At 46.3% G+C, this 11,851-nt stretch overlaps 1 protein-coding gene across 1 annotated transcript in view; it reads left to right on the top strand.

The window, feature by feature from the left end:
* The window catches only part of Iqgap1 (IQ motif containing GTPase activating protein 1), a 93,280-nt gene extending 83,840 nt beyond the window's left edge, over nucleotides 1-9,440 (top strand). Inside the window, exons 36-38 of the mRNA XM_021214354.1 lie at nucleotides 563-685; nucleotides 5,349-5,457; nucleotides 8,599-9,440. Of these exons, the coding sequence (XP_021070013.1) occupies nucleotides 563-685; nucleotides 5,349-5,457; nucleotides 8,599-8,712 (346 nt within the window). The 3' untranslated portion in view covers nucleotides 8,713-9,440. The remainder of the gene's footprint in view (nucleotides 1-562; nucleotides 686-5,348; nucleotides 5,458-8,598) is intronic.
* The last annotated feature ends 2,411 nt before the right edge of the window (nucleotides 9,441-11,851 follow it).

The raw sequence follows: 11,851 nt of genomic DNA, 5'->3' as shown, positions 1-11,851 counted from the left end.
TCTCCCTCCCTCCCTCCCTCCCTCTCTCTCTCTCCCTCCTTCCTTCTCTCTCTCTCCCTCTCTCCCCCTCTCCCCCTTCCCTCTCTCTGTGCCCTGGGTACTCCCCACTGGCTGATCAACAGGTTTCTTCGGCCGTCTGCCTGTCCCTACCCCAACTCACTGTTGCACACCACCATGTCCAGCTTTTCACATTGGGTTCTGGGAAATCAAACATGGACCATTCGGCTTGTGTAGCAAGTGCTTCTACCCTCTGAGCCTTCTCCCTGGCCCCTCACATGGGGTTGTTAGGGGTTTGGTTCCAAAAATGGAAGCACAGACACACGCTTAAGCTGGTATAGCCTTGTCTCCACTATAATTTAAAATAAAGGTGGAAGCGAATGAATGATGTTGCCCAGTTTTGCAGAGGTTGCTAGGGCCAGTCCTCACGTTCGTCTGCCTTTTTAGAGTTGGTGTGTTGTGAATGCTTGTGTATGAGTTTCTGGCTTCACTCCCATGATGCCTAAGGCTTGTAGTAGTTAATCACTTAAAGACACTGTTGTAATGTGGTTTTTATCTTTCACAGGGTCTCCAAAAAGCCTAGGGAAATGAAAGGCAAGAAAAGCAAAAAGATTTCCCTGAAGTACACAGCGGCGAGACTGCATGAGAAGGGGGTCCTTCTGGAGATTGAGGACCTTCAAGCAAACCAGTGAGTGCTTGCTTCGTGTGTTACGTAATGTTTCTGGGTATGTGGGTGTATGCACACGTATGTACTGGAGTGCGTGTGTGTGAACGTGGAGCCAGGTGGCCAGTGTCAAGTGCTCTTTTCCTCTTCACACTCCACCTTATCGTGTGTGTACACATGTGCGAGTGTCTGTGTGTCTGTGTGCCATTGTTGGGTGTGCTGTTCCTCTTCACACTCTTCACACTGCATTGTGTCTCTCACTGAACCTGGAGCTCATCTGTTCTGCTAGGCTGGCAAGCTCCTGGGATCTGCCAGTGCTCACCACCCTCACCCCCATGCTGTGGTTGCAGGCTTGCACTGCTGTGCCCAGATGTTTACACAGATGTTGGGCATCTGATCCGAGGTCCTCATGCTTAAGCAGCGTGGACTTCACCTGCAGAGCCATGTCCTCTTTTTTTTTTTTTAAAGATGTATTTATTTAATTTATATGAGTACACTGTTGCTGTCTTCAGACACACCAGAAGAGGGCATCAGATCCCATGACAGATGGTTGTGAGCCACCATGTGGTTGCTGGGAATTGAACTCAGAATCTCTGGAAGAGCAAGCAGCCAGTGCTCTTAACCGCTGAGCCATCTCTCCAGCCCCTACCATGTCCTCTGATATGTCCATTTTGACTTTGTTTTAGAAGCTGGTTTTAAATTTTGAATTTATCACATCATTATTTCATTGTTCTTATTTCTCTTTCTAGGTGGCACTTTTATATACTTTATACATTTTATATAAATATGTTTTTTAATGTGCAGAGTGACATTTTACAAAGTTCTGAGTGCTCGGATTAAAGGCACATGCCACCACCACCCAGCTGAAAATGTCTTTTTTAAAATTACATCTATTTTATATGTGTGCACACGCATACACCATGATATATCCATGGAGTTGGGTGCAGGAGTTGGTTATCATCGCTTCTCGGCCTTTTGGCTAAGATCAAGTATAGGAGTTGGTTATCTCTTTCTGCCGTATGGGTCCCAGGGATAGAACTCAGGTTTTCAGGTTTGAGGACAGTGCCTTTATTCCCTAAGAGATTGCCACCTGAGAATGAATTTCTTTTCCTCGTTTATGGGCCATTCATCCCAGCACATTGATACCAGTGTGTATGGATGCCCCAGAAACCCATTCTCTTATTTGCTATATCTGATGACATACTGTCTTAGTCGCTGTTCCATTGCTGTGACACAACACAGTGACCATGGCAACTTATAAAAGAAAACATTAGTTTCAGAGGGTTAGTTCATGATTGTCACGACAGAGAGTCTGGCAGCAGGTAGTAGGCAGGCACAGCACCAGAGCAGTACCTGAGAGCTCACATCTCATCCACGAGTAACAAGGAGAGAGACAGAGACACAGACAGACAGACAGACTGGGCCTGGCATCGGCTTTTGAAATCTCAAAGCCAGTGGCACACCTCCTCCAACAAGGCCACACCGCCTAATCCTTCCCAAGCAGTTTTACTAACTGGGGACCAAGCATTCAGGCTCTTATGGGCGCCATTCTCATTGAAACCACTACACATGCCCACAAAAAACCATTTGCTTCATTCCACATGGGGTGAATCCCATGCATCCTTTCTAGGGAGCACAGCTAGCTTTACCCCTGGGTCAGAACGCTGGGTCAGGCCAGTTCGGGTGGCTGGCCCAGCGTCCTCAGGCAGCCCTGGCCTACATTGTTAGAAAGCGTGTCCTGAGCTGGGGCTGCTGACTCCCTTCCTTTGACTCAGAAGGTACTCAGCACTTGTAATTCTGAAGTACATATGTATAGCTAACATAGACAGTAGGGTGAAGCGTGAGAGGCCCCTGGGGTGCCAAAAGCTAGAGAGAGACTACTGGAGGTAGTAGAGTCTCTTCTGTGTGTATGTTCAGAGAAAGGCAATGTGTCTGTCCACTGTGTGCAGTGATCTAACTCACTTTCTAAACAGAAATTAGGATATCGTTTGTCTTTGTCATCATGTATCCAATCCAACAGTCCATCATGAGACAGTTGCAGGGCCAGGCCTAGTGGCCCATACCTTTAATCCAACACTTCCAGCAGAGGCAGGCAGATCTCTAAGTTCAAGGTCAGCCTGGTCTACAGAGTGAGTTCCAGGACAGCTAGGGCTACACAGAGAAACCCTGTCTCTCTCTCTCTCTCTCTCTCTCTCTCTCTCTCTCTGTTTTTTCTGAGGCAGGATTTCTCTATCCTGGAACTCACTCTGTAGTCCAGGCTGGCCTCAAACTCAGAAATCTGCCTGCCTCTGCCTCCCAAGTGTGCCACCACTGCCCAGCTTAAAACTCTTAATTATACTTTTTGATTATATTACTGTAACTGTGATAACACTTATATGTCAGCCAATGCTTGCATTAAGTTGAGTGAGGGCCATCTGTTGTGGTTGTTTTTGAGATAGCGCCATGCTCTGCTGCTTAGGTTGATGTGGGCTCAACTTATCTTGCCTCTTCAGTCTTCTGCCAAGCTAGGACTGCAGGCACACAGCATCACGCTCAGCCTTTGGGTTGTGGTGGTGGTGATGAGGCCTCACTGTGTAGCCCAAGCTGACTTTCAACTCACATCCTCCTTCCTGAGCCTTCTCTGTGCTGGTATTACAGGCCTACACTGCCACTCTGGGCCATGATTGCTTTTTTTTTTTTAATTATTTATTTATTATATGTAAGTACACTGTAGAAGTCTTCAGACACTCCAGAAGAGGGAGTCTGATCTTGTTATGGGTGGTTATGAGCCACCATGTGGTTGCTGGGATTTGAACTCGGGACCTTCAGAAGAGCAGTCGGGTGCTCTTACCCACTGAGCCATCTCACCAGCCCCATGATTGCTTTTTAAAATCATAAATGCCTACAGTTGAATTTCTAACCCAAGAGTGGTTTTTAAAGCCTCCAGCAGCCACCATGCTCTTTATGGGCCTTGCATCTGACTGCATTAGTTACCTCACATAAGTGAAGCCATGGACTTTTTATCTATTGTCACTGGTTTGGCCATTCATTTAACATAATGTCCTAGAGATTTAACCACATGACAGGATTTCCTTCATTTTTAAGGCTGAATAATATTCTATTGTCTGTGTGTGCCACATTTTGTTCAGCCGTTCATGCATTGATGGGCAGGTGCTGTTTCCGACTCAAAGCTATTGTGAGCCGTGCTGCACCAAACAGGTGCGGACCTCTCCCTGAGTGCCTGCTTTCTTCCTGTGTGTGCCCACGAGTGGGGTGGAGGGAGGGCCGTGTGGTAACTCACGATCTGGCTGTACGGGCTCTGTAGTACTGTTTGTCTTTGTGGTTGCAAATCGTTCTGATACATTGTTGCCATAGTGGTTGCAAATGGTGCTGATACTTTGTTGCCATAGTTCCAAGCAGGGCTGGTGTGTGTGGGTAAGAGCCCGAGCTACTGCTCCCTGCCGATCCGATAAAGTACCTCCGTAAGAGCTGGAGAGATGCTCAGTGGCTAAGAGCACGGAGGCCAGACAGCTGACAGGCGTCTGTAACTCCAGCTCCAAGGATCTGCTGCCTGATTCTGGCCTCCAGATAAACACATGCTCACACATGCAGACTCAACACACACACACACACACACACACACATACACTTTTTTTTAAGTTTATGTTTCTTATATTTCTGATTGAGGGATTGTGTTTTTGGCAGGTTTGGTTTTGGTATGATTTGAGTATGGCTCCTGATTTTTTCCCCCTCTGGTCAGTTTTTCAACTGATTCTGTTGTGGTGTTTGGTTTTTGTGTGGTTGTTCTGGCATTTGCGGTTCGTCTGTTTGTCATCATTTCCCACTGCTCTTCCCGTGCCCCTCTGTTTGCGTCTCTTCTCTTTCATTTGCTGCTATGGGCATAGACACTAGAAGACTTAGCAAGTGCATTCACACTAATTACTGCACAAAGCAATTATCCTTAGGAAGGAGGCACTCCAAGCAGGTAAGGTGAAACCAGCTGGTTTCTGAGCAGGGACTCTGTGAGCTCCCCTTTATCCCTTGGAGCCCTCTTGGGCACCTTCACTGGTTCTCCACTGTCTGTAGTGGGCCGCCGCCCCACGGAGCTCTGGAAATGTGGGGTGACTGCTCTGTTCCCCTGGGGAGCAGCGTAATCGTACTCTCTGCTGGGGCTGTGCGGCTTCCTGCCTAGGGCAGTGTGTACTCTCATCCGCAGGTACACACAGTCTTAGTCCAATAAGGCAACCTTGCTGACCACCCCCTGCTTCCTCACTCATCTCTCACAGTCCTCAAACCCCCAACCCCTGCTCAAGACAGGGTTTCTCTGTGTAGCCCTGGCTGTCCTGGAACTCACTCTGTAGACCAGGCTGCTGGGATGAAAGGTCTGCACCCCCATAGCCTGCTCCTTCTCTCACGGTCTTTTGACTGCTGCTTCAGGGCAGGCCATCTGGGCTCACCATTTCAGGTTTTGGTGACCTTCTCATGGGCCCTCTTGGAACAAATTGCAAGTGCTTCAGAGAGGGGGTGACCATTTCTCTCCAGGCATCAAAGCAGACAACACGGCAGGGGATGTTCCGCCAATGGCTGCCGCTCCAGGCGAGCTTAGGTCCTGTACCTTCTTCCAGGCTCTCCTGCCGCCCCTCCCCCATCTCAGAGTCTCATTACCTAAAAACTCAAAGCTCACACATATGGTGTTGTGTTTCAACAGATTTAAAAATGTTATCTTCGAAATTGGTCCAACAGAAGAAGTTGGAGACTTTGAAGTGAAGGCCAAGTTCATGGGAGTTCAGATGGAGACTTTTATGTTGCATTATCAGGTGGGTGTGCACAGGCTCAGACCTGACGCTCTCTGATGAGGCGGGAGAAAAGATAAGGGAAAGCCTTTGGGGAGAGCTTTGTCTATTCAGAGAGCTCGATGGGCGCCTAGTTGATGGGAGAAACCAAGGGTTTGGGGAGTTGGGTGTGGTCCGTGTCTTCTGTGTCCTCCAGTGTGCATGCTTTAGAGTGCGCTGATACATGGACCTTCACTCCCTGCGCCCTGATGAGCCGGTGCCCTGGCATTCAAGAAAGTGCCTAACCACCAGTGTTAGCAGTAAGAGATTCTATGCTGCTCAGTACTTGAAATCTCTTTTTGTTATCATTTATATTTGATATCGATACCTTTTGTTAGGAATATTACTAAAAAACGTGTGAATACATTGCCTCTTTGTAAAGCTGAATCACATTTTAAATTCAAAGTTAACTCTGTAGCAGTTTTATAACATAACTACCCCTATTTTGTTTGTTTGTTTTTTTAAGTTTCTTAATTCTTTTTTTTCCTGGTGCTTAGATTTGACCCTCAGGACTTGTGCTTGCTAGTTATGCTGTTTCCCACTGAGCTCAATTTCCATTCCAAATATCTGATTTTAGGGAGTGGGAGGAATCTTATGTAGTTCAAACTATCCTCAAATCCACTATGTAGTTGAGGCTGGCCTTGAACTCTTGATTCTCCTGTTTCTCCCAAATGCTAGGATTATAGATATGTGCCACCATGCCTAACTGCCTAAATATCTATTTTTGCACATTAAAAAATGTACCCAATAAGGATGCTGACATGCACCAGTAATCCAGCTCTCAGGAGACAGAGGCGAGAAGATTCAGAGTTTGAGGCCTGCCTGGATTTCATTGTAATTCCAGGCCAGCCTGTATAGTGAAAGTGATCTTCAAAATCCAAAGCCAGAAATAATCAATTAATAATAATAATAATCAGACAATTGAAAGAATTCATGAGCAGAGTCCAGACCCAACTATGTGTTGTACCACATAGTAGGCCTCTTATGGTTTTTGTTGGTTGGTTTCTTTTTCTTTTTTTTTTTTTTTAAGATTTATTTTATGTATTTATGTATGTAGCTGTCTTCAGACACACCAGAAAAGGGCATCAGATCCTATTACAGATATTTGTGAGCCACCATGTAGTTGCTGGGAATTGAACTCAGAACCTCTAGAAGAGCAGTCAGTGCTCTAACCACTGAGCCATCTCTCTAACCTGGTTGGCTTATTTCTATTGCAATGCTGAGAATCAAACTTAGGGCCTCACACGTGCTCTGCTGCCAAACTGCTCTTCCATGTCCCACCACGCCCTGCCCTGCTTGCCACTGCTGTGGTCTAGCAAACCAGGCTGGTGTCTCTCTGTGAGCACGCGCTCTGACTTCTGCACAGGATGCTCTCCCCTTGTGGAATCTCCCTCCCTCCCTCTGCTCCCTACCTGCCTCCTGCTTCCATCAAACAGTGAGTACTGGCACGCCATGCGCTGCCCCCCTGCAGTCGCAGTGATGGCCCTTCCCCTTGACTCAGCAGCCCTGAGAGACATCCTCTGTTGACAGTGTGAGTTGACTCATTTCCCTGCCACCTCCAAAACTGGGAACTCCTGAGACAGTGTGTCTTGGTCATCTGTCCCTCCCTGTTGGTAACTAGTAGTCTTTCAGCGCATATTAATTCAGTAACTGTGAAAGGATTTCTTCATGCACTGTAACTAAGCTCTACTGCATGCATACAGTCCCTATCCCATTGGTTTCACAGCCAGTGCAGTCCAACCAGTCTGCTAAGGAGACTGTACACTGCTGCTCAGATTCAGGAACTGGTCTGCCTCATAGGTGCCTGGGGTTAAGGTTAGGCTAGGCAGAGAGGACACACCATGGTCCCCATCCTTGTGACACTGCGGTCCCTTCATGCCCTTCCTCACCACCACTCACAAGTTTAGTGATAGTGCCGACAGTGCTGCCTTAAGCCATCAGGATGGCAGAGAGTGTTAGAAAACAGCTGACCACCCCAGAGCCAGCTCTTTCCTGATAGCCTTGCTGCTCATCCTTAAAGTTCAGATAATCATGCTTCATAAGGTTTTTGTAATGACTTGAAAAAATAGGGTGTAAAGTGCCTAAATGAGGCCACACACAGGCTCGACGCCCGTTGAATGTGTGCACCTCCTGTTTTGCTTGCTTTTATATTAGAAAACCTTTCTCATGCGGGAGTTGAAGCTGGAGTCTGCTAGGGCGACGGCTGCCTGTCAGGGACCATATATTCAGTTTACAAGAGACCCTGGGTTCAGTCTCCTATAAACAAAAGACTCCAGTGTACTGCAGAGCTGGAGATGTAGTTCTGTTGGTAGAATGCTTGTTTGGCAGGCACAAACCCCTGGGTTTGATCTCAGCACTGTAGAAACTGAGCCAGACAGCACGTGCCTGTCATCCCTCCATGGGGACAGGAGTATTCAGCCAGCCTGTGCAAAAGTGCCAGAGGCGGAGCAGGGTGGGGCGGGGCGGGGTGGGGTGGGGGCATCTGGTAGGCACTGAGACATTACAGGCCATTCTCATTTTCATTTCTCATTCTCGTTGGCATATTTCATGAATTGAAATACCTGTACTTTTTCCACGTGTATTAAGACCTCTAACCTACAGCTGAAACAATGGGGAAATGCCATCATAACTTCTTTTTAATTAATCATTTGTTTACATTTCAAATCATATCCCTCTTTCCGGTTACCCTTCAGCAAACCCCGTCCCATCTCCCCTCCCCACCCTTCCCTTTGCCTCTTGAGGCTGCTTCTCCACCCACTCATCCATGCCCTCCTTGCCGCTCCAGCAACCCCTACCATTGTAACTTTTGAAATAAGCCTTAAATGTATTTTAACTGAACACAACTCCTAATTTTCCTTTGTGTGTAGAATCTTTTACTATAAACTAAATGATACCCTAAGACCAAGTTAGCTTGCAGGTTCCCTGTTGCTCCAGCACCCAGGGCGGTCGTGCCGGTGGAAAGCTCTGCACTGAGAAGTGTGTCTCACCTGCCGAACCATTTCACACCTATTTCACACTTGGCACAGAAGTCCTGCCTCTCCTCTCCTGGATCATCCTTCGAGGGGTCCTTCCTTTTCTTGTTCTGGATTTGATGGTTAAATTGTTTTGTTTTGTTTTTTTAAACAGGACTTGTTGCAGCTACAGTATGAAGGAGTTGCAGTCATGAAATTATTTGATAGAGCTAAAGTGAATGTCAACCTCCTGATCTTCCTTCTCAACAAGAAGTTCTATGGGAAGTAATAGTCACTTGCCGCCAGGAAGAGCAAACCAGCAGCACCTCACGTGGCTGTCTTCCTAGGATCCTCCATTACTCCTTAGGCAAGGACCTGGTCCAGCGGCGCCTCAGTTCACACTCCCTCTGACGGACGTCAGTGCCCTCTCCCTTCTCCTTGTGAAGCCGTATGCCTGGCTTCCCCTCAGCCCTGCTCCCTCATTTTCTCTCATCATGTAGGAAAGAGTGGAACCCCTCCCAAGCCCTTTCTGTTAAAGCCTCCTAAGTGGTCATTACTACCTTGTAGACATTGGTGTTTGGTTTACTAGCAGTGAGAATGATGAAACTCAAATTCTTGTTTAGAAGTGAAAGCTGTCAGGTTGATAGCAAGCATGCACATCAGATTCACCAGAAGTATGACCCATCAGCGCAGTGAGAGGGTGGAGTCTGATGTCTTCCGGCTGCTGCCTTGGTGGGCAGAGCTGATCCAAGTTACTGTTCTCTGTTCAAACGAAGCAGCTTCCGGAGGAAAAGAGCAATCGCTTTTGAATTCTCCAATAAATCTGGACAATACTGTTAGCGCAGAGCCCTTCCTGGTGAAGGCGAACCCACGGTCAGAGCAGGCCATTTAGAGACTGAGTGGGCGGGGCATTTACCATCCCTCCCACAAAGGATGGCTTCCCCTAGCTCAAAATGTAATTGTTTCTAAACTGTATTCCAAGAGTGCCTTACCAAAGTATAAATTTATTTCTTAAAATGTGAGTAATAGGAATTTTAAAGATTTATATAATGCTTTTGAACACTCTGAGAAAGGGTTGTTTTTTTCATTGGGTTAATCTGTATATCTGAATTCTTGAAGCTTTTCTATAGCCTACAGTAGGGTCGATCTGCCGAGTTGCTGAGTAACCCTGCTTGATTTTAGCAACAAGAGACAACCCATGTCATGCTTTTATCCTGAGAAACCTGGACCCTTAGGCTCTGACTAACAACAACAGTTCAGCTCCATACACTGAACTTGGAAACCTTTGTCTTTGGATTAAAAGTCGTAAACTTAAAAATAAAAACTCTTTATTAAAAAAGATAGGTAAATCATGCTACAGAGCCTGTGATGTCACTGATGTTTGGTTCGGTATTCTTGCATAAAACATAAAAATTAAATGCACGTTGCAGAGTTTACTGATGTATTGAAGGCAAATAAGCCGTTTTAATTGGTAACAGATGGTGTGGTATGTCCCTATTACAAATGTAAGTCTTGGAGAAGGGTCCTTCATGGTGTCCACATGTGCAGACTTGGGTGGAGGCCTCAGTGAGTGGACACAGATAAAGGCAGGTGCCGAGAAAGGGTCTGCCCCCGCCGTGACATTGTGTTTTGGAACAGGGTTTTCTGAGAAAACATTTTCAAGTTAAAGGAAAATGCTAAGTCTGGCATGGTAGTCGACACCTATAATCTCAGCACTCAGAGGCTGAGGAAGAAAGATCACTAAGTCAAGCCAGCCTGGGCTACCTAGCCCCACCCTGTCTCCAGAAAAAGAGAAAAAAGAAGACCCTGTCACAACCAGCATCGCCTCAAAAACAAGGTTAGCAGAGGTGTCAGGTGAGTCTTTTTAAGACAGAGGTGATGGGGTCTCTGTCGGCTTGGCTGTCCTAGAACTGTGTAGATCATGCTGGTCTAGAACCCAGAGATCCGCCTGCATCTGTCTCCTGGTGTGAGTCACTATACCTGACTTTCAAGTATGTTTTCTTAAAAAGACTGCCATCACAAATGTCCCAGGGGCCTCCTGCAAGACAGTAATGAATCCAGGTTATAGTGCCTTCGATGTCTCGGTTCCCTGGAAGGACGCTCCTTCCCTGAATACGCAGTAGAACTGTGCCACATGCCCTTTGAAGATCTTCATGGCTGCTGTGAGACCCTGCTTAGGCAGCACCGAGTCACCTAGTGAGCCTCAGGCTGGCACACTGAAGTTGTGTGCGCTTATGTTATTTATTAGCTGTAGCCATCTCTGTCTTGGCTCTCGCCTCCTCTGCCCTTCCCTCTGAGCAGCCATTGTGACATTTACTATGAATTTACTTCCTCCCAAGAATTTGGACTGGCCGTCAGACTGTTGCTACATACAATTGCCTTTGTATCTTCGTATGAAATAAAAGGTCATTTGTTCCTGTTTGTGTTTATTTTTCTTGGTTTTATTGTTCGTTCCTGTTAGACGGTGTTAACTAGAGTAAGATTAAATCACCCCCCCTCCACTCCTTTGTAGTCTTTTTAAAAGAAGAGCAAACCAAGCCAGCCCTTGGATCACATCACAGACTCTCAAATTTTATTAATTGTATGGATATGGAGGTCAGAGGACAACTTGGGAGTTAGTGCTCTGCTCCCACCATGTAGGTCCAGGGATCAAATCAGGTTGTGGGGTTTAACAGCTCACTGATTATTGGCCCTTTTTGTTTTTTTAAAGATTTATTTTTTATATATATATATATATATATATATATATATATATATATATATATATATATATATATATGTGTGTGTGTGTGTGCTCATACACCTGCATGTCAGAAGAGGGCATCAGATCCCATTGTACATGGCCGTGAGCCACCATGGGATTGCTAGGAATTGAAAGCGTCAAGAGGAGCAGCCAGTGCTCTAATTGCCGAGCCATCTCTCCAGCCCCCAATTATGGACTAGTGAGTCATTTTAACATGGTGTTTAGCCTTTTAAAGTGTATTATGCTTAATGTAGCCTCAACATAAGAAATACAGTGAAGAGCCAGACATGATGGCACATGCCTTTAATCCCAGCACTCGGGAGGCAGGCCTTGAAAACCCCAAAAAAGAAAAAAATGTAGTGAGGGGCAGACTGTTGCCATGTAATTGTGATTGACTATGAAGGTTTAAATTTGCCACCACACTGGGTGGGGATGGTGCACACCTTTAATCCCAGCGCTCAGGAGGCAGAGGCAGATGGATTTCTGAGTTCGAGGCCAGCCTGGTCTAACAGTGAGTTCCAGGACAGCCAGGGCTATACAGAGAAACCCTGTCTCGAAAAACCAAAAAAAAAAAAAAAAAAAAAAAAAAAAAAAAGAAAGAAATTGCCACCAGATGTTAAGCGTTCATGGAGTGTGCTTCTCAGGGGGCTTCTGTCACATGTAAGTCACCAGAAGTGACTAGGGT

Source organism: Mus pahari, chromosome 1 (assembly GCF_900095145.1).
Source record: "Mus pahari chromosome 1, PAHARI_EIJ_v1.1, whole genome shotgun sequence".
Lineage (NCBI taxonomy): Eukaryota > Metazoa > Chordata > Mammalia > Rodentia > Muridae > Mus > Mus pahari.
The sequence above is the reverse complement of the archived record's forward strand: the minus strand, read 5'-3'. Positions and strand labels throughout refer to the sequence as shown.